The sequence below is a fragment of the Gymnoscopelus braueri genome (genome assembly GCF_963280865.1).
Source record: "Gymnoscopelus braueri genome assembly, chromosome: 23".
NCBI lineage: Eukaryota > Metazoa > Chordata > Actinopteri > Myctophiformes > Myctophidae > Gymnoscopelus > Gymnoscopelus braueri.
This window is the reverse complement of record NC_137625.1, coordinates 3,432,699-3,453,390: the sequence shown is the minus strand read 5'-3', so window position 1 is coordinate 3,453,390 and position 20,692 is coordinate 3,432,699. Positions and strand designations below refer to the sequence as shown.

General features: G+C 42.9%; 2 protein-coding genes across 2 annotated transcripts in view; one reads left to right on the top strand and one right to left on the bottom strand.

Annotated features, from left to right (window-relative positions):
• LOC308079212 (mixed lineage kinase domain-like protein) overlaps positions 1–5,338 on the top strand; it is a 165,920-nt gene extending 160,582 nt beyond the window's left edge. Inside the window, exons 4-11 of the mRNA XM_080420589.1 lie at positions 120–297; positions 1,318–1,418; positions 2,044–2,173; positions 3,262–3,346; positions 3,935–4,077; positions 4,253–4,302; positions 4,391–4,537; positions 5,283–5,338. Coding sequence (XP_080276715.1) covers positions 120–297; positions 1,318–1,418; positions 2,044–2,173; positions 3,262–3,346; positions 3,935–4,077; positions 4,253–4,302; positions 4,391–4,537; positions 5,283–5,332 — 884 coding nt within the window. The 3' untranslated portion in view covers positions 5,333–5,338. The remainder of the gene's footprint in view (positions 1–119; positions 298–1,317; positions 1,419–2,043; positions 2,174–3,261; positions 3,347–3,934; positions 4,078–4,252; positions 4,303–4,390; positions 4,538–5,282) is intronic.
• Positions 5,339–20,351: 15,013 nt separating this feature from the next.
• LOC308079211 (prolactin-like) overlaps positions 20,352–20,692 on the bottom strand; it is a gene marked incomplete at both ends in the record, with an annotated part of 75,353 nt that continues 75,012 nt past the window's right edge. The window contains one exon of the mRNA XM_080420588.1: positions 20,352–20,552. Within this exon, the coding sequence (XP_080276714.1) occupies positions 20,352–20,552 (201 nt within the window). The remainder of the gene's footprint in view (positions 20,553–20,692) is intronic.

Genomic DNA, 20,692 nt, shown 5'->3' with positions numbered 1-20,692 from the left:
TCAGTGACTTTAGACTGTGCTATCAATGTTTTTTTCCAGAAAGGGATTTAGTTTCACTGACAGCTGTCTGATGTTTTTGTTTTCTTCTTTAATCTCAATGGTGGTTTTGCCGTCATCAGTTCAGAAGTCTGAGATCATTCCTGAAGGCATCCGAAAGATCATCCCTGGGGACCTGACCTTTGATTTCCCCATAACGCCCATCATGAAAACTGACATCTGTGAAGTCTACAAGGGAGAATACAGGAAATATCCTGTGGCCATCAAAAGATACCTCTGTCCACAGATCACTATACCAGGGTTTGCGGCACACGTTTTTAATTGATAAAATTTTTATACTATAATAATACAATATATGATTCTGTGAAGAAGGAAGAAAATGAATATTTAATTGCTCATTTAAATACCCTTTATTTTTCACAGAATAAAATGTTTTATGGTCATTATTCACCAGGAGCCTGGATGGCTTGATTCTAGGCTTAAAATAAATGATATAAATATTTTTGGACATTTTTTAAATGATTTGAAATATATCGGAGATGTTTGGAAAAGTTTGAATAATGTTTTTTTACACACTTCTTCTCTTCTTGGGGTCCCTGGCACAAAATATTTTCAGAAGGAGGTCCGCGGCCAAATACATATCAATTTGGGGGTCCTTGGCATGAAAAAGTTTGAGAACCACTGCTGTAAATGAACAAAATAGATTAACATTACTGTCAATCAGGTACAGTGTGGGGAGAGAGCAGGCCTGGCTGGGTGTTAATTTATGTCAGTGTTTATCAACCTTTTTTGTGCCAAGGCACACCTGGCATAGCCAAAAGATCCCAGGGCACACCTAGATATACGGTATATATATATATATATATATATATATATATATATACGGTATATATATATACACACACACACTAATTTCACGAAACGATACGGCTTTTCAGCTTCCACTAGCCGTTTTGAATCCAAATAGGGCAATAGTGTGACACCTGACCCGAAAAAAAAACAGCATGTTGTCACCCTTTTCACCTCGGGGCTGTTTGCATGCCTGATTATTATTATTGTAAAGAAAAGAAAAAAAAATCAAATTTATATTTTTTCAAACCTTCTTCAAACGGCGCGGCACACCTCAGCAGTAGCCCCGGCCCAAAATTGGGACGTTTGCCAGGGTTGATAAACACTGATCTATGTATTGTATTATTATACAGTGTGGGGAGAGAGCGGGCCTGGCTGGGTGTTAATCTATGTATTGTATTATTATACAGTGTGGGGAGAGAGCGGGCCTGGCTGGGTGTTAACCTATGTATTGTATTATTTCCCTAAAAGTGAGGTGATAAAGATATTCGAGAGGGAGATCGCAACCATGATGAACTATGCATCGCCACACATACTGCGGATGTTTGGAGTCTGTTTCGAGGGTGCCGATGGTGAGTCATTTTTATAATTGTGCTTTACTTGTTGAGAAGAATTATTGAAACCACGTCATCATCTGCTTTCATTTTTCTACTTTGTGCCTGTCTCCTATATCAGTGGTTCTCAACCTGTGGGTCAGGACCCCCAGGGTCATGATTTTGAGGGGGTCCCCAGATGACATTAAAGTGACAATTTAAGGACTTTTAAGACCTTTTTAATAAAAAATAAAAAATAAATTAAATGAATCATCGATGCATCAACAAACTATAAAAACTGGTCAAACATTGGCCAAATTGTCAAATAATATAAGAAAGAGGCAAAAAAATTACAATCTAAAAGCTCACAACGCCTCATTTTGCGAGGCATTGTGAGATTGTAGATCTGCTATTTTCACAATACGATCTACAAGCTCACAACGCCTCGCTGTGCGAGGCATTGTGAGCTTGTTGATCTGTTATTTTCACAATATTTATCTGTGGGAACAGAGTCAAACTAAATGTAATGCCTCAACTCCTACAATTCCAAGTGCTTATCAGGGTGGGGGTCCCCAGTTCAAATGTGATTATTTTTGGGGGTCGCAGCCTAAAAAGGTTTAGAACCACTGTCCTATAACATATGAGATTTCCTTTTCCCTGCCAGCAGGACAGATAGTCATGGAGTACTGTGCCAAGGGAAGTCTGAGAGAGGTTTTGGACAACAACTTGAAGTGTAAACTACCTTGGGTCAGGAAGGCTCGCATGTGTTTGGATGCTGCACAGGGCATCTACAGGTGAGTTCTCAGTGGAAAGTCTTTGGTAGAGAAAAACAAACCAATTAGATTCAGAATGAGTTCAATAAGTAAGAATCTGACTTGACGTTTTGACATGGTACATTCCAGTGGTGTGTTCTAGGTCTTTTTGGGGGGTATACGATAATTATTCCCTCCCACAAGCACATAAACACGTGTGCGTGGTGGTCACTGAATGAAATAACTGCTCTTTTGTTAAGTAGTTAATGTGTGAATTACTTCGAATCTCCAATAGCCAGCGGTCATTATCACCTCAAGACAATAGCCATAGCTGAGTGGTTAGTGAGCCTGCCTAGGGAGCCAGAGGCCCTGGTTGCCCCAGGTTCGATTGCAGGCCAGGCCAGCATATGTGTCGATGAAATGAAATTTGTCCCTGAGCAAGACTCTTAACCCCTAATTGCTCACAGGTTCTCATTGGAAACAAGACCGCAAGGTCTTTCATGAACGACCTGTTAAAAGGAATTATCCTTATCCTTACGTAAGCCTTCACCTCAGACGCCACATTATCATGAAAAAGGCTATTTAAACTGAAGTTTACATTCTTGCTGCCCCCAGCCCCTCCTCCTGCGTATCAGATACACTTCCTCGATGGTTACTGGAGGGTATGCGATTTTTCCCCACATTTTCTTGGACGGCATGCTACGTATATAGCGTAACACGGTAGAACACCACTGGACAATTTAAACAAATGTTGGTGCTTCAGTGGTTCTTTAGTGATTTAGGTGATCAAATCATGCACTGGCACAATCATATTGTTGCTGTCAGGTAGAAACCTCCTGTCTCCAGATTTTTACTTTTTGTGTTTTTTTCGTATTAATGCCCTATTTGATCACACTACAGAGCGTCACACAAAAGCATCAAAAGTAGATCCAGTAGCACATTTTGAGCTTGTAGATCTGCTACTTTTGCTATTTTTGAATTTGAATCCTGAAAAGTAATTGTTTTGGGCATACAGTATGAGCCACCCGACAGAGACGATATGTCATTCTAATAAAGCTTTTGACTTCTGTTGAATCTCTTACAAGTTGATTCTGATAAATGACACACTGACTACTATTGCTTCCTCTTAGATTACATCAGTCAGAACAAAAAGCCAAAGTCCATGGGAGCATCACCAGCGACAAGTTCATGGTAGCTGAAGGCTACAGAGTTAAGGTATGACGGAGTTAAATATAAAGCATATATTTTATATTAAGTTGGTATGAAATTACTAAAAATGATTAATTTAGCCATGATTGATTTTGTTCACAGCTCACTGCATGTATATAATCTTTCAAATGTAACAATTGTAATCGTATTCTTTCGGCTAATTGACCCTTTATCAAGTCTCTTCACGCCCATTGGTTGCTGTTGTGCTTGGCTGGACAAATATCCTCTCTCTCTATCCACTACCATTAAAAAAACATTTTGCTAACTCAACATAAACAACCAGAAGGAGGCTAAAAATGCAACAAATGCAACACTTCCAAACACATTTTTCAAAAATAGCAGATGTACAAGTGAGCTTGTATGTCTGCTATTTCTCTGGAAATAAATATGTTGCTAGATAGCTAAAATCTACACAGATGCTTTCCCGGTCTTAATGGTTTAAAGTAAACTATTTTAATATAGCTAGTAAATATTCCTTAGTGACTTTTGTTTTATGGACATCAGTCACTGCTACCAACAGCTTTTTCTCTATTTCCTAAGGTAATTATTATATTGTATTATCATTCATTGGTTGGCTGTCTGTTTTGTCACTAGCTGGGTGGTTTGGAGCTGGCACAAACAGAGACGTCCTTGAGAAGGAGCCCTAAGGGCCCAAAGAAGTGCGGCCTGCGCTACCGATCACCTGAAGAGCTGGACAGTGCCAACCATCCATACTGCAAGATATGTGAGATTTACAGGTCAGTCCTTTACAGTAATAAGAATAATAACATAGTATAAAACATACAAACAAATAAAATGCATGAATACAATAAAGTTCAGAGGATAACCAATTAATTGTAATTGGACCTAGAGCCAATAACTGAAATGAATTAATGAACCAAACCACACTGTATTTCTCTTTTCTTTTCCCAGTCTCGGAATGGTCCTGTGGGAAATCGCAACGTGCAAGAAACCCCTTGACGGTATGTGTCCTGTAAACAGTGGTTAACGCAGACTGCACCCACTTTCTTTACACTTTGTATGTATTATAACACATGTCTCTCATAACAGATTGTACCACAGATCTCCACATCTTTAAGAGAGTGTGTGTGGAGAAGCGAGTGCTAGAACCACTTCCTGAGGACTGTCCTAAAAAGCTGAGAGAACTGATCAATGCCTGTCGTGGGTACAACCCTTTCCAAAGGCCAACAGCTGGAGGTAAGCTTCTTTTAGACCCAGGTTGAGTGTTATCCCAGGGAAGACAGTGTAGAGTTGTGGGGCGGCAGTGGCTCTGGAGGTAGAGCGGGCGTCTTGGAATCCGAAGGTTCCAGGTTCAACCCCTGGCTCCTCCTGGCTACGTGTCGAAGTGTCCTTGAGCAAGACACTGAACCCCTAACTGCTCCCAATGAGTAGGTTGGTGTCTTGCATGGTTTCCTCTGGTATCAATGTGTGAATGGGTGAATGTGAAATACTTTGTAAGGCGCTTTGGAGAAAAGCGCTATATAAATTCAGTCCAATTACCATTTAGAGTAGACTGGGCAAACTATTCCAATGGGGTGAAGAGTCTCATCCCGGTTTGTCTACTCACTCCAGACCGGAAATGCAAACTGTTTCAAAATGCATTAAATTACAGTTTATTTTATTGTTTCACATCAATAACACCGGTTTTATCTCTCCAACTGGTAACCGGAACACTCGCCCCAAAACACATTTTTTCCACGGACCGATCGTCCCCAGCGGTTCTTGTATTCTTGTATTTGTTTTACTGAGATTAGGTTTAGGAACACCTGATGGTGACTGTTACGAGGTCGCCGGATTTGACCCGGGGCGAGCGTTCTTGTGTTCCACTAACCCTAACCTCATTGGTCACTGTTGCTGTACCCCTTTGGTCATTTCAACTCATGCCTTTTGGTGTAGTTGTAAACCTCCCACAAAATAAATGATATTTATCTCTATTCTACAGTGCTGGTGGACAAGCTGCGCCAGGTGGTGGAGCAGTTGAAGGAGGAGTAAGCCAGCAGGTGTTCTCAGAAGAAGGAACAGCATGGTGTTTATCCATGGATGTATATTGTACCATGTGTTACAGTTTAGGACCTAAAAGTCTTGTCACTGTTCAACCTCCAAAAATATTAAGTCTTAATGTTAGTGTAAGTTTACAATTCCTTCCTTTTTGTACACGTGGGAGATAAAGCCTTTTCTCTCCATGGACACGGCCCATCAAAATAGATGTTTAGATCAATTTAATAATATGATTTTTATGGAGAACAATGAGCAGGGGTTGATTATGTTCAGGAGATGATTATTGATTGATTGATTGAATACTTGTATGAAATGTAAGAATTTTCAGGCCAGTTTAGAAATAAACCAGTGTTTCACATCCTTTATTGGATGGTGTTAGGGCATTCCACATTGTAACTTTGTGTGGTACCAGATCATATCATGGTCCTCTAGCTCCCTCTAGTGTTGTGGGTGTGGCACTCACTTTGGAGAAGTAGTTAGACAGGTATGAGGGTATTGACTTTGACTGTCTTAAATACCAATCCCAGTGATATTTAGGTTTGGACTTTTACAGGGGCCAGTTTCCAATTGCAGCCACTTGTAGGTACTCTTTTAGGGCAGTTTTGAAGGAGAGTAGGGTTTTACACTCCTTCACCACTTTTGGTAGGGCATTCCACATTTTGGTGGCATAGCAGGAGAACGAATTCAAACCCTTGTTAGTGCCAAATCTGGGTTGGACGTGATCAGTGGAGCTGCCTCTGCTCTGCCTCCCAAACTAGCAAAGTGTGTTGGAATGATGTGGGTCATGGGCTTAAGGATGAGAAGTAGTCGTATCAGTGTGTTTACGAGGTACTGTATAACATGACTCTTCGCTGTATATCTGTTGTTGATATCATTGTGTAAATGATCCTGGTTATTAAACAATGGTGCAATATGACCACGTGAGTTATGAGTGCTCTCTGACAGCTTTACCATTATAAACAAGGATCAATAGAGTTTGTCATCCAGGGTCCTATATGCTTTGACAGGCAATTATGATGAAAACTTTAAGAAAACTAACCGCAGGTTGTGAGGGGTCCATCTCCACTTAAGCCTGATAGTGTGTTGCCTCTTTGTAGATCAAAGCAGATGCAACTGAATGGCTTCAGTTCTGAACACAAAGACGCACACACACGCACGCACCTCAACAAAAGTAATAAAGAGTAAAAGTGATACACATTTTATTACATTCGAAGAGGGATACTGAAATTTGCTTTAAATCTCAACTGTGGCCTAAGCAGTTTAAGCAGTTCAAGAATTACTATTATTAGTATGTACGTACAGTAAGTACATGTGACACATTGAACCACTGTGTACATCAAAGCAGGTTCAGCTATAATTGCTACAAATATGCTACGAAGCAATTCTTAGTGCAAATGCTGATCCAAACTCCCCATTCTATTGACTACATTACTATTACGATGGCAATTTAGAACCACTAGAGGGCGGGGTGAACACACAGCAGGGTGGGTAGAAGATGACGAGATTGAGAACATGATGATGATGATGATTGAAATTCTTTATTACGAATAATAACCCCTTGAGATGTAGCATTTCCAGGGTTTTCCAACGATAATGTATACACGTTTATTTTAGAAAAAAGAAACATTAAAAAATATTATTTTCAATTACACACCCAAGCCTTGAATTCATGGTGCTTTTTTGTTGCCCGGGTCATCGGTCAGTAGGAGACTCCTACCGGAGACTCTGCCGGTCATCAAATTATTGGCTTAGGAATGTAACGAAAACAAAAATGTTTATGGCTGAAGTACTCTGAGAAATGATAAAACACTAATACAAAACAACCAACCAAACAAACAAACAAACAAACAAACAAACAAACAAACACAATTCAGAGTATTAACCTCCAGGTAGGCCTAAGCATAAAATAATGGATCCTTAATGAATTCATAATCAGAAACGACAACAGATTATTATGGCCAACATACTCCAGCATAAGGGGCAGCTATGGATACACGACGGCCGTCTGTCACGACCGTCATGGATGAACTTCACCATTTTGGCCCGTACATCTACTTAAACTTTCAGATTTCAAATATAAACCCTTACCCTATGGTTACGGATGTTACAAAATATGTACGGGCCCTCAAAAGTACCCGTATCGTCCGTTTTGTTCAATAAAAAGCATTTTAATCCGATTGTTGGCCATTTTCTCCGTATTTTCGTATATGCTTTCAGTACTTGGCCCTATCGGTTGGGAGGTGTATTGCACTCTGATACATTATAACTATGAGAAAATGACCACCAATCGAATGAAAATGCTTTTTATTGAACAATACGGAAGATACAGGTACTTTTGAGGGCCCGTACATAATTGTAACATCCGTGTCCATGAGGTAAGCACTTTATATTTGAAATCTGAACGTTTATGTAGATGCACGGACAAAAAAGGAAGAAAGTGCAAACACTATTTTGAAGATCATCCAAGATCATTGAAAACCCAGGGTTACGTATGTAACCCCGGTTTTATTAGTAGCGTAAGCAACTGCTTACTATGGGATATCATCGCCCCCTAGCGATGCACAGAGCAACACACAGGACTCCCGACAACTCCAATGTCCATTGGATAGGGTCGTGTGACGCAAACCGGAAACCGGTAGCGGCATAAGTACCGCTGCGTCACATGGGTGCTTCCTCTGAAACCTTCCACTCTGCATGCTCAACGCACACAGAGGGGGTTCAAAATGTAAGCAGTTGCTTACGCTACTAATAAAACCGGGGTTACATACGTAACCCTGGGTTATTATAGCGTAGCTAACAGCAACTGCTTACTATGGGACACATACACGTCCCCCGGGGGAGCCCCAATTTGTGACAACCCTTACCCAATCGCTTGCCCAAGGCCACAGGTCCTGCCCTCGGCAGAAACCCCGGCCTCCAGGCACCCCAGACCCACAGGTTCGGGACGCGAACGACTTAAGGCAAGACCTTGACAGACATAAGTCCTGTCCCTGTCACCAGACCTGGACAAAACCTGGATTATCCAGCCAGTGACAAAGAAACCAAGGCCTCCTCCTCCCCGGACCATGCCTAGCCGGTCCCGGGAGGGCAGGAAAAGGCCAGCCATGTAGGGAGAGAAAGCATGCCCTCAGGCATGCAACACATTCCCCGCCTTGAAACTGGCAGCTGCATTCCACACAGGGAGAAAAACATGCCCCACGGCATTTCCACATTTCTCTACCTGGAAGCAGCCAGCTGCACTCCACTCAGGGAGAAAATCATGCCCCCAAGGCATGTCCACATTTCTCTACCTGGAGGCATCTCAGACGCCGCTACGTCAAGGCTGTATAGAGATGCAAAGGTCGAGGGAGACGACCAGTTAGCCGCGGAGCAGATCTCCTGCATCGACACCCCTTTGTAAAGGGCCCAAGATGCAGCTACGCCCCGAGTAGAGTGGGCCCTCAGTCCCTCAGGAATAGGGACCCCCCTACTCTCTGTCCACCCCCAGCCTCACGGCGGTCAGGACTGCAACCAGTCCTGACCGCCGTGAGGCTGGGGGTGGACAGGGGCTCTGCCTCTGGAATCTTTGCTGTTGTGTTTGTTGTTGCTGAATAAACCACTGAATGATTCTGGAAACCTGGTCCTGACGTCTCTTCTCCTCTACTTTATTACAACCAACCAGCCTGGTAGTCCGCAGTTTACTGCCTCAATTACACCACAAATGGCGAGCTACATTGTTGTGCACACTTTTCGGCGTGCGCTTCGGTTAAAGAACCTGTGTATTTTGAGGTGACCATGGGTGCGGGCCGGTGAGGAGGATCGTATCCATGAGTGTTCCTACGACGGGGAGCGCCGCCACGGGAGCAGGCCATGGAGACGTCAGCGCGACCTGGTTTATTGCATGACTACGACAGAACAGCTAAAAGAAACGGCTAAAAACGTATTACAGTCCAGGGCCATAGTTGCGCGAATCAATCTAAAAGCACTACATTTGTCCCTGATGTAACCCAGGGCATGCTCTAATGATTTAGCAAGGGTGCCCGAGCCAACGACCTTCGGGGTCATCATAGTGGCCAAATCCAATATGGCTGCCACCTGCCAAAGCCTTTGGCTATAACGTTTGAACCACATGAGCTACGAATGCAAACTTGGTGTCTAAATCATGTTTTTTGACAATTAGAAACATGTTTGAATGCTTATCTTTATGATGTAATCTATCTAGAGGACACTAATTTGATTATCACAAATATGTGATATATATGCCACTATGTTATGAAACAACCAATGTATCCTACAATGTAATTTTATTGAAACAATATAATGATTTAACTCAATAGAATGAGTAGAACTCGTTCCTAATGATACAGCTACAGCTAGTACAGTATGTGCAACAATGCTCAGCATAAAAAGTAATACTCTATAGTAATACTATTCTATACACCATTGACTAGTATGATATCATACTAGTCAAAGGTGTATAGAATTGTTTATAATATGTTTATATCACATTATGGTCTTGGTGTTACAACAGCAATAGCTTTAATGGCACCTGCAAGATCCAGTAAGGTTCACAAGTCTTAGTAATGGAGTCCCAGTACCAGCCCAACCTATTGAAATCTGGGATATTTTGTTGGACGGAGGTTGTCTGATCCAATAGAAGCTGGTCTGAAGCAGGTTTTACATGCTGAATCAGTGCAGCTTGGGTGAGAGGAATGTTCGTGAGGGACTGAGAAAAGCCACTGTCAGGATTCATCTACTCTGCTGTGGCCACAGCTCTTGCTGTATATGATGATGACCATACACTCCAATCTTTGGACATGGACATTGGAGTTGATCTTTTCAGGCTCCAAGGTGAGGGTGACCAGGGTTTCTTTGAGATACCTGTACTCCTTTTCCCATAGTCAGGGAAGGCTGATGTTGGTCAAATGGTACCAGGTCCCTTGAGAACCTTCCTCCCACCCAAGTGTCAGAACCTGGGAACCTTACTGGACCCATCTTGCAGATGCCAGTAAAGCGTGCGCTATCGTCCTCCTCTGTGGCTGCAAAAGTCATTTGGTGGACACAGCAAATGCTGCAAAGCTGGAGTCTGTTGCATTTCGATATATAGATGTATGATTGGGACATTAAAAAACAGTCATCATTGTGTGTGTGTGTGTGTGTGTGTGTGTGTGTGTGTGTGTGTGTGTGTGTGTGTGTGTGTGTGTGTGTTTTTGTTTTTGTTTTTCTCTTCAAGAGTCTCTTATAAGGCAAATATCAAATGTCACTTCAAGTGTCTATGAAAGTCTATCTTAATTTGATACTTCAATGTCTGGCATGGTCCAAGGTCGCCACAGTCTCTCGTGGCTGAAGGCATACTCACATGCAGGTTATCAACTCCAACCTCGACCACCGATGGCTCACCCAGGGTCCCATAGGTCAGCATTCTCGGGCGCCATCTCTTCCTCTGGGGGTAGGCACTCACGGTTGGTGATGCAGGCTCATCTTCCTCCGACATCGGCTGCTCTGGTGATTCTAGCAGACGATCTCCAGGCTCTGAAGCGTCATCTCTGTCCTCTGCTGCTGTGTAGTCAACGATGTCTTCTCCTACGTCCTGTGGTGCTGGCTCTTCCTCACGATATTCCATCTCTGGCACGAAGGGCTCTGCCTCTGGGTCTAGGTTTACAGTTCTTTGGCTCTGTTGCTTGTGATTAGGGAAATGGCACACAAGCTCACCCTCATCACTGCTTTCACTGTCAGAGCAAACAATTGGTTTATCAGTCTTTTGTCCCCTTTTTCTCCTCTGTGTGGGGCTGACTCTTTTCTGCTCTGTGTCTGGTTCAGGGTGACTTAGGGGTAAACTGTCACATGGGAGTAGAAGGTTTCTGTGCAGCACTCGACATTTACCACCTCCCTCCGGTACCACCTCATAAACAGGGCTGTCACTGCTCCTTCTTTTCACTACGACATGGACTCTGTTTTCCCAATAGGATCGTAGCTTGCCCGGACCCCCTCTTTCTGACAGATTACGGACAAGCACTCGTCCACCGGGTTGAAGGTCAGCTCCATGGACTCTTTTGTCATAGCCCTTTTTTCCCCGGGCAGCTTTCTTGGCAGATGTTTTGGAGGCAATCTCATATGCTTGTTTCATTCTAGTTTGCCATTTTTCAACATACTCTGCATAGCTCTCTCGTAGAAACGGGTGTAATGATCCATTACTACTAGAATATACTGGTACCCTTGTTTGCAAGTCTCTAAGTGGAGGAAGTCGACAGACACTATTTGAAAGGGGCGTGTTGACACAATGGGCATAAGAGGGGCTCTGGTTGCTTTTTGGGGTCGTTTTGTCTTCAGACACTCACAGACTTGGGTGACAAAGTGGTCTATGTCACTCTGCATACGGGCCCAATAAAACCGGTCTCTGATCAGGTTGTGTGTTCTGTCGACTCCAGGATGTCCCATTTCACGGTGGAGCTCCTGAAACACAGTGGGGTGGTGTTCTCTGGGCAGGACAAGCTGACATTTGTCACCGGCTTTTCTATAGAGGACACCATTGTCATTGATAAAAAGTTTATGCCATTGCCTCATTAAGGCTCTTACATCAGCTGACTCAGTTTTGAGTACCTTGTTGGAAGGCTGCTGGTTGTTACTTTTGTGATGGAGGACTCGACCAATAACCGGGTCTCTCAGTTGGCTTTCTCTGATCTGCTCTGGTGTTAGAGGTTTGCTCAGAGTGGGTGAATCTCTCACTACTGTTACTGCCTCCACAGACACTGGCATGGTCCAAATGAGAGGTGTATCTCTTTGTACTATCACTCCCTGGACAGACGCACTAATAACTTCCTGGTGAACCTCCTCTGTGCACTGTTCCATGAGCTTGTTTATGACTACTGACATACGGGATAGGCCATCTGCGTCAGCATTGTGTTTACCTGGGCGGTACTTTATAGAAAAGTTAAAATCTGATAACTCACCGACCCACCGGTGACCTGTAGCATTAAGCTTAGCTGTTGAGAGGACGTAAGTCAGGGGATTGTTATCAGTATATACTGTGAAGTGGGGGGCATGATACAAATAGTCTCTGAAACGCTCACATATGCCCCATTTCAGTGCTAGGAACTCTAACTTCCCTGAGTGCATGTGATAGTTCTTCTCAGGTGGGCTTAGTGTTCTGGAGCCGTACCCAATAACAACCATTTTACTGTTCTGTCTCTGATAAAGCACTGCACCCAGTCCCCCCTGGGACGCATCACAATGCAAAGTGAAAGGCTGGGTGAAATCAGGGTAGCCAAGAATGGGGGGCTCAATCAGCTTATCTATGAGGAAGTTCAGTGTCTCTTGGTGGCTATGTGTCCAGTGTATGGGAGTGTTCGGTAGGAGGTTACCTTTATTTTTGTTGGTGCCACTCTTTCTGTTTGTCTTTGTCTTTGTCTTTGACTCCGCAGGCGATATCTTGTCAGGAGGTGACGAGAGCAGCTGGTACAGTGGCTTTGCAATTTTGGAAAAGTTTGGGATATATGGCCTGTAGTATGATAGAAAGCCCATTGTTCGTCTCAAGTCTGAAACTGTGACATGTACCCTCTCCTTTAATGCCTGCACAGGGGCCACTTCAGCTGGGTCCATCGTGTAGCCCTCACCCGAAACCATCCGTCCCAGAAATCTGACCTTTCGCTTAAACACATCACACTTGCGTGGACTGAGCTTAACTCCATGTTTTTGGAACACAGTTCTCATGTGGCTGACATGGTCTTCAAAGCTAGAGCTGTGAACGAGATTATCATCAAGGTAGGGTTGACAGATATCATCCCTCAGACCCACTAGGCACTCTTCCATGTTACGCTGAAACTCAGCGGGGGCTGAACTCAAACCAAAGGGGATTCTGGTCCACTGATAAAGACCCCAGGGTGTTATGAAGGCTGTGAGGTGTTGGCTTTCCTCACTCAGGAACCCCTGGTGGTAGGCCTTCCCCTGATCCAATACTGAGAACCAAGAGCTGCCTGTGAGAGAGTCTAGCATATCTTGAATTCGAGGGATTGGATGGCAATCAGGGATGGATTTTCTGTTCAGCTCCCTGTAATCGCAACAAAGTCTCAATGTCCCATCTTTCTTCCTCACACACACCACTGGTGATGCGTATGGGGATCTTGACTGGACTATCCAACCACGATTCAGCAAGTCCTGTATATATTCTTTGACCTCGTTATGCAGTGGTTTGGGGACTGACATGTACGTTCTCTTTACTGGAGTGGGGTCCTGAAGACTAATGTGTAGTTTCAGGGAGGGGATACTCCCTATGTCATCTTCGTTGTAGGCAAATGCATGACACTCCTCTCTCAGTAACTGTCTCACTAATCCTCTCTGTTCATCAGTTAGGTGGGAATGATTGACAGGGGGATCCCACTGACTTGGTTTCGGTGTTTTTGGTTGGTTGCAAGTGGTGTCCCTTTTCTGTTCACCTGTCTGCTCTCCTGTCTGTTTAGTGTCACTCTGTTTACTGTCCTCCCTTCCTCCCTCTTTATTGTTGACATCACTCTCTATCTGTTCCACTCTAACTGGATAGGCAGTCTTGACTATTTGGAGGTGACCCAGAACTGTGCGTTTATCTAAAGTCATGGCCTGCTTGCTGACATTTGCAATGGGGACCGGCACATACATTGACCTGTCTGTGGGGATACTGACTAACCCCTCTTCAATGATAATCCCCTCAGGTAGTGTGGGCTCTTCACAAGGGACAAGTAAGAGGTTTTGACCTTGAAACTGTGCTCCACTACTAGCTTTGACATAGACAATGCTGACCTGTCCAGCTGCTAAGTGAACCCTCTTCTTCCCTGTATGCACAATTCCCACTTCTTCACTTATCTCTGGGGACTGCACGAGCCTGAGCACTGACTTTGCTGCTCTGAAAGTCACAGAGAATGCCTTACTCACTTGGAGAATGGTCGCTGACCTTGCCTCTGACACCATCTCCCCATTTAGCACTGCCTCTATTACATTAAAGCCAATTATGGGCTGCTCTGCAACATTTGGGTCACTTGACACTAGGGTGGGGACTAAAAGTGTCTCTACATGGTCTACATCTTTGCCTAGTCTAAACTCCACCTCCACCCAGCCAAGGAAAGGTATCTCAGTTTGGTTTGCTGCAAGTCCAATTACTCTGTCTGCCTCCAACAGTTCACTAATAGGTCTCACCACACGATGAGGTAAATTCACCTTCCTCCATTCCTCATTAATAAGACCAGACTGCGCACCCGTGTCCCATAATGCTTCTACAGGAACCCCGTCTAACTGACAATGGACCATACATCTCTTACCTATGAGGTCTAGGAGTTTGGCTTGGCGTCGGGGTGCGAGATAGTTGGCGGGACTCTGGAACGGGGAAGTTACTTGGGTGACAGCTGTCTGCTCAGTGGGACTAAGTGGGGTCTCATGTCCATGGGCTACTGAGAGTCCCGACTCAGCAGCCCTCTCTCGTTTCCCTGCTGTTCTCTGCCTTGACGACATCCTCTGGAGATGTGTCCCTCGTGGCCACACTTGAAGCAGTGTCTGCATGACTCTCCAATCTGAGCTTCCTGACAGGCTCTGCATCCTCCTGGTCGGTTCCTGGCGTAGGCTGAAGTTCTGTCTGTTTGAGTCTTTCTGTTAGCCTCTGCAGTTTCCAGAACTATTTTTTAATTTCCAACAGCTCTGCTCTGAGTCCTTCTATGAGGTGACTGGTGCTGGAATCCTGCTCTGTGCTGCGCCCCTGACTTTTCTTACTTTTGGCTCTGAACTCAGCGGTGTTAGTGGGGTCTCTGTGATCATCTGGTGGCTCTGTTTCTCTCCTGAAAGGGGGTTGAGGTGCATGGGGGGACACCTCTGTATGGATTTCACTGAGTCTAGGGGGCTTGCTCATAACTGTTTTCTTTAGTTTTTGCTGCCGTTCCTGCTCCAGATTTGCAGCCTCATTTATTCGCTCTATTCAATTTTCATCTGTCACACTAGGGCTGCTAAGGTAAGGCTTAATCTGGAATTTCACCGCATCACTATACAATCCTGTTTCAAGAGAGCGGAGGAATTTTCTCTGAATTAGTTCGGGACTAAACTGCTCACCCTCATTTTCATTACTCAAGCTCCATATTAACTTCTCCTTCAGTTCAATTGCTCTGAACAGGAACGTTTGGGCTGATTCCTTGGGGTCTTGTGTAATGTTCATCAGTCGGTGTAGCAGATCTGAAGATGAGTCGACTTTGTAGTGACCTGTGAGGATAGTTTTTAATTTGGGCAGGGTCAAGCCTCTTTTGATCTGCGATTTTTTTTTTTCATTTCATTTCAAACCTTTATTTATTCTCGAAAGACATTGAGGTTGCCCTCATTTGCAGTGTCGTCGAGATACAGCACAGTACAACATCAATACAACATCAATATTCATATCAATGACAAATTCAGAACAAAAACAAAATTAAAAACAGTTACAGACATTTGTGGGTAGATCTGCAATCAAAGATTTAAATTGACCATATGTTATGGGCGAACTGATCTTAAATTTCAGCTGCAGGTCATTCCACGTAGTTGGGGCACTAACGCAAAAGGCTGTTTTCCCCAGTTCAGTTTTTACCCTAGGGACTTTAAGCGTCAGCCAGTCATTTGAGCGTGTCCCATGCGCTCCAGGATTCCATTCTATCAATTAGAAGCATTTCCCTATATAAATTCCCTTCTAAGAGTCACTTCAGGCAGTGACAGTGAAGGTGGTGACATAATTACTGTCCTTGTATCCACCGCTGGTTCTATGGGCTGTTGTCTTCCTTCCAAAACGACGATCTCCTCTTCTAGCAGTCGACGGGCTTCATTCTGTTCCTCCTGCAGCTTGAGATATTTCTCTTTCAGAATATCTAATTCACTCGGTTCATTAGGTACAGTCTCTGCCTCACTCGGTTCCTTCTTTTGCAGGGACTTTATCCGTGACAGGACATGCTGCAAGTACTGCTGAAACGCCTTGCTCTCCTCTTCATCCTCCACTTCATCCAGCGTCTTCTCAGCCAATCTGATGAGGGCACGACGAGCTTCCTTCTCGAACCCTCCTGATGGCTCTGAGCACTTTAGCTGTTGACATGTGGAAATGAGCTCTGGCTTTTCCAACGCCAGCAGTACTCTGCTTACTTCATCCCGTAGTTGCTCCATTCTTCTTCTTTTAATGATGATGCTGATCCAGGTTTGTCTCTGGATGGTGGATCAATGGCTGGATCACTCCAGTCCTGGCTGGTTCGCCAAAATATGTAACGGGACCAAGAAAGAAACGCTGCTGGTTCCAACTGGTGTTACACATTTGTTTTATTTTTTGTTGCTTTCTCTGCAAAATAGATATAACACGGTTCAGTATCACACACTGCCTCTGAACATTCTGCATGTGTGTTCTTCACTGAACAAACTCTCACTGGCATTTCTAAATCACTGGCAATTAACATCAAAATCACATGACTAAATCCCAAAATATAACCATTACTCATTTCCAAGTCACCGTATAAACATTCACATTAGTTAACTTCTTCCTTCTTTCCAAAATAAATCACTTTCCTGTGTAGAGTATAAACCCAACATTCATATAACATCACATATCACAACATCACATTACATAAGATCACCATATCATCACAGAAGTCACAGGAATATATCTTACTCCAGCCCAATTTAGCACACAATGCCCTGTCATGGCTTCTGCCTTCTGCCCATGCTACAGCTACTAGAAGCAGGCCCCATGCTAGTTGCTAATCATGGCTACCTCACTCTGCATATTCCCCCACCAACCTTACACACAGTGAAAGTACATTCCCAAGTACAATCCCAATATAAATCATCCCATAACATAATCCCCACAGCATGTGCATTCCCAAATTGACCATCTCACCTGCAAAATAGATATAACACGGTTCAGTATCACACACTGCCTCTGAACATCCTGCATGTGTGTTCTTCACTGAACAAACTCTCACTGGCATTTGAAATCACGTGAGAGTTCAGTTCACATGAGACTTCACACAGACATTCTGTTCCCAATCCCAGGTGATACTTTGCCATCTACTGGTGATATACTGGTACTTCAGTTACACTGCTGGCTGCTGCAATAATAATGAACTCAATACAAAAAGAACCCTTTCCTCACATCAAAAGAACATAGCAAATCTTCACATCGACAACATGTATGCAAAATTACACTTTTAAATTGTCAGCAACTATATTGTTGCGCCACATGTGTGTGTGTGTGTGTGTGTGTGTGTGTGTGTGTGTGTGTGTGTGTGTGTGTGTGTGTGTGTGTGTGTGTGTGTGTGTGTGTGTGTGTGTGTGTGTGTGTGTGTGTGGGGTGCAGTACTGTATGTATCAGTTATTGCAGAGCTGTTCTGTTGTTGTAGTAGACAAATTCCTAGCAACCATTTGTTGTTTAGCAATTAACCTTTCTGATTCTAATTTAAACATATTGTTCAAATGCCATACACCTTTGACTATTATGATAGTGTTCAATGTATGCTGAGCTGAGTTTGATCTTAATTTGATCTCATTCCTACAACTACTGTATACACTCAATCTGGATGAAACGTTATGTTACATAACATGTTTGGTATAGTGGCCATATTTGTAATAAGCAAGTCAGAGTGATCTAGATGGATTCAATCATAAATATGATCATTCCAATATGTTTCTAATGCTCAAAAAGCATAAAGTAGACACCAAGTTTGCCAAAAATGACAAAGATTAAGGTAAGTAAAACACATTTTCAAAACTAATATTCCTTTTAAATATGTAAAGTAGAGGTCCAGCCACATCCAGTCATAAAGATACGCATTCCAACATGTTTCTAATTGTCAAAAAACATGATTTAGACAACAAGTTTGCATTTATAGCTCATCTGGTTCAAAGGTTATAGCCAAAACTGTTTTTTAGCTGTTCTGTCATAACATTTCAAATTAGAAATATTACACTTTTCTATGTTTCCCTAAACATACGTATTCTGAACATTTTGAGCACCTCAGTAAATGTGTAGCTCCAACGGTTTAGCAGATGTTGGAACCATGTTGGAAGTAGTGCACCGGTTATGGTCATTTTCGGGTATTTCGTCCCGGATAGAGAATTAGTCAAAGTTCCTAAGTTGTTCCCTGGGGTCATATTAGCCAAGAACAGTTGAGATATTCTCTCCTAAATGAAGTGCATACATATCTTAGCCAGGTCCTCTACTATTGGGAACCCATGCAGATTACAGCTGGTTTTCATTCTAGCCCACGAATCAGGGACTACTTTAGTCCTGGGATACCAGATGAATGCATTTTACTAGTAACAGGGCCTTTGTTCAGAGCGACTGGCCTAAAGTATTATGAAAACCTTCCTTTCATCACACATACATTGAGAAGTAAACTCCAGTCGAATAGTTAAATCACAGTTCATTAATTTTTTTGTTTATTCAATTCATGATTTTCCTTTCTCTCTTTTTTGTCTAAAGCACTTTGAATTACATACATTGTATGTATGAAAGGTACTATATAAATAAATATATTATCACATACATAATAATAATACAAGTGTACATTTTGACAGAGAGTCATCGAATGTCTTAAACATTGCAGATAGAATTCTCTCTCTCCTCTCTTTCATTCTACCTACTCAGTCAATCCATCCATCCATCCATCCATCCATCCATCCATGTGTTGATTTTTTTTTTATTGTCTTTTGAATAAAATTCAATTTAGTTTGAGTCATATTTTAGTCATCTGAAATGTTTTAGTTTTTGTCTAGTTTTAGTCGACGAAATATCATAAGGTTATAGTCGACTGAATCTACAGTTGATTTAGTCGACTAAAATGTATTTTGGCGGTGCCTTGATGGCGTCGTAATCAGTGTTGGAAAAGTTACTCAAAACCAGTAATATATTACTTACTACATATTACTTGTTTAAAAAGTAATATCTTTACTTTACATATTACTCCCTGCCAAAAGTAACTAGTTACTTATTACTTTACTTTTTTTTCTCGCCCCCAGTAATTGCATCCTTTCTCCCCAAAAGTCTGACTTTGCATTTTCAACATTAGCAGTTGTTTTTTTCTCTTTTCTGCAGCCTACATTGTAAAATCCTCATTGCTGATTTAACTCTAACAAGTGTTCTGTACACATGACATGATGGGTCCATTTGGTTCCATTTGTACACTCATTTGAATTTAATTAACGCTAAGACTTTTACTGTGTTTGAATTCATAACTTACACTAAATGACAAAATGAAAACCATTTGACTATGAATTGAATACTAAAGACCTCAATGGAAGGAAGGGCCTTTTAGACAATGTATTTTAAATGTGTGTGAACGATAATTCACACACAGACAAGTGCGCACCGTTTCCGTATCCACTCTAGAGTGTAGACTTAGACCGGATCAGCAGCCTGCAAAGCAACTCCATCCCATTCCCAACCAGTCTACCATTATATCAATGAACCAAAAACAACACAGGATCAAATAAACACACTCAAGCCCAGAGTACCACCAAGGCTCGTGAAAGTAATTAGTTACTTTACTAGTTACTGGAAAATAGTAATAATATTACTTTAAGTTACATATTACTTTAGTTACTTTCCAACACTGGTCGTACTGGCTGATTTTACACTTGGTTGCATGCGGAAAATAGCCGATCTACAAGCTCAAAACGCGTTGCGCTGCGAAGTGTTGTGAGCTTGTAGATCTGCTATTTTCAGAGCGCAACACCCGAGCGCAATTAAACCAAATGACTTGTCTTTTAGTTCTGCTGGATCTCTTCTCCACTAGTTCCCTCATTAGCATTTTAGTCTAGTTTTTATTTGTTGACGAAATATATTTGTCAATATATTTAGTCTTAGTTTTAGTCATCATAGCTTTGTTTTTATTTAGTTTTTGTCAGTGAAAAAAGGTAGTCAACCAACATTTTTCGTCATAGTTTTAGTCGACGAAATCAACACTGCATCCATCCATCCATCCATCCATCTGTTCATCCATCCATCTGTTCATCCATTCATCCTTGTCTTTTGGGAGTGAGGGAGGGGGGGAGGGGGGGGGGGTTCTCCTGGCTCTCAGCATCCGCGCTCGGGGACGATGCGACACTTGAGGATCTTCAGGTAGTTTTGTACCTTGTCCGAGTCACGGCGGAAGCAGTAGAGGAGGTCGTAGTCGCTCATGAGGCGCCACTCGCCGCTGTTCCACAAGGGGACCAGGGGGGCGCCGGGCGCCGCCAGGCCGTTCTCTGAGGTGCCAAGAATTCCCAGGTTCTGCATCTGTGGGAAAAGATAGTAATTGGTCATTTACACAGGGTAAGAAACACCAAAGCTGATTTGGCTTCCCCCTCCCTCATGTGACATTCTGTTTTGGGTTGTGCGTAGCGTACACGATCTCTGAACGCTATACAGGGAACTAC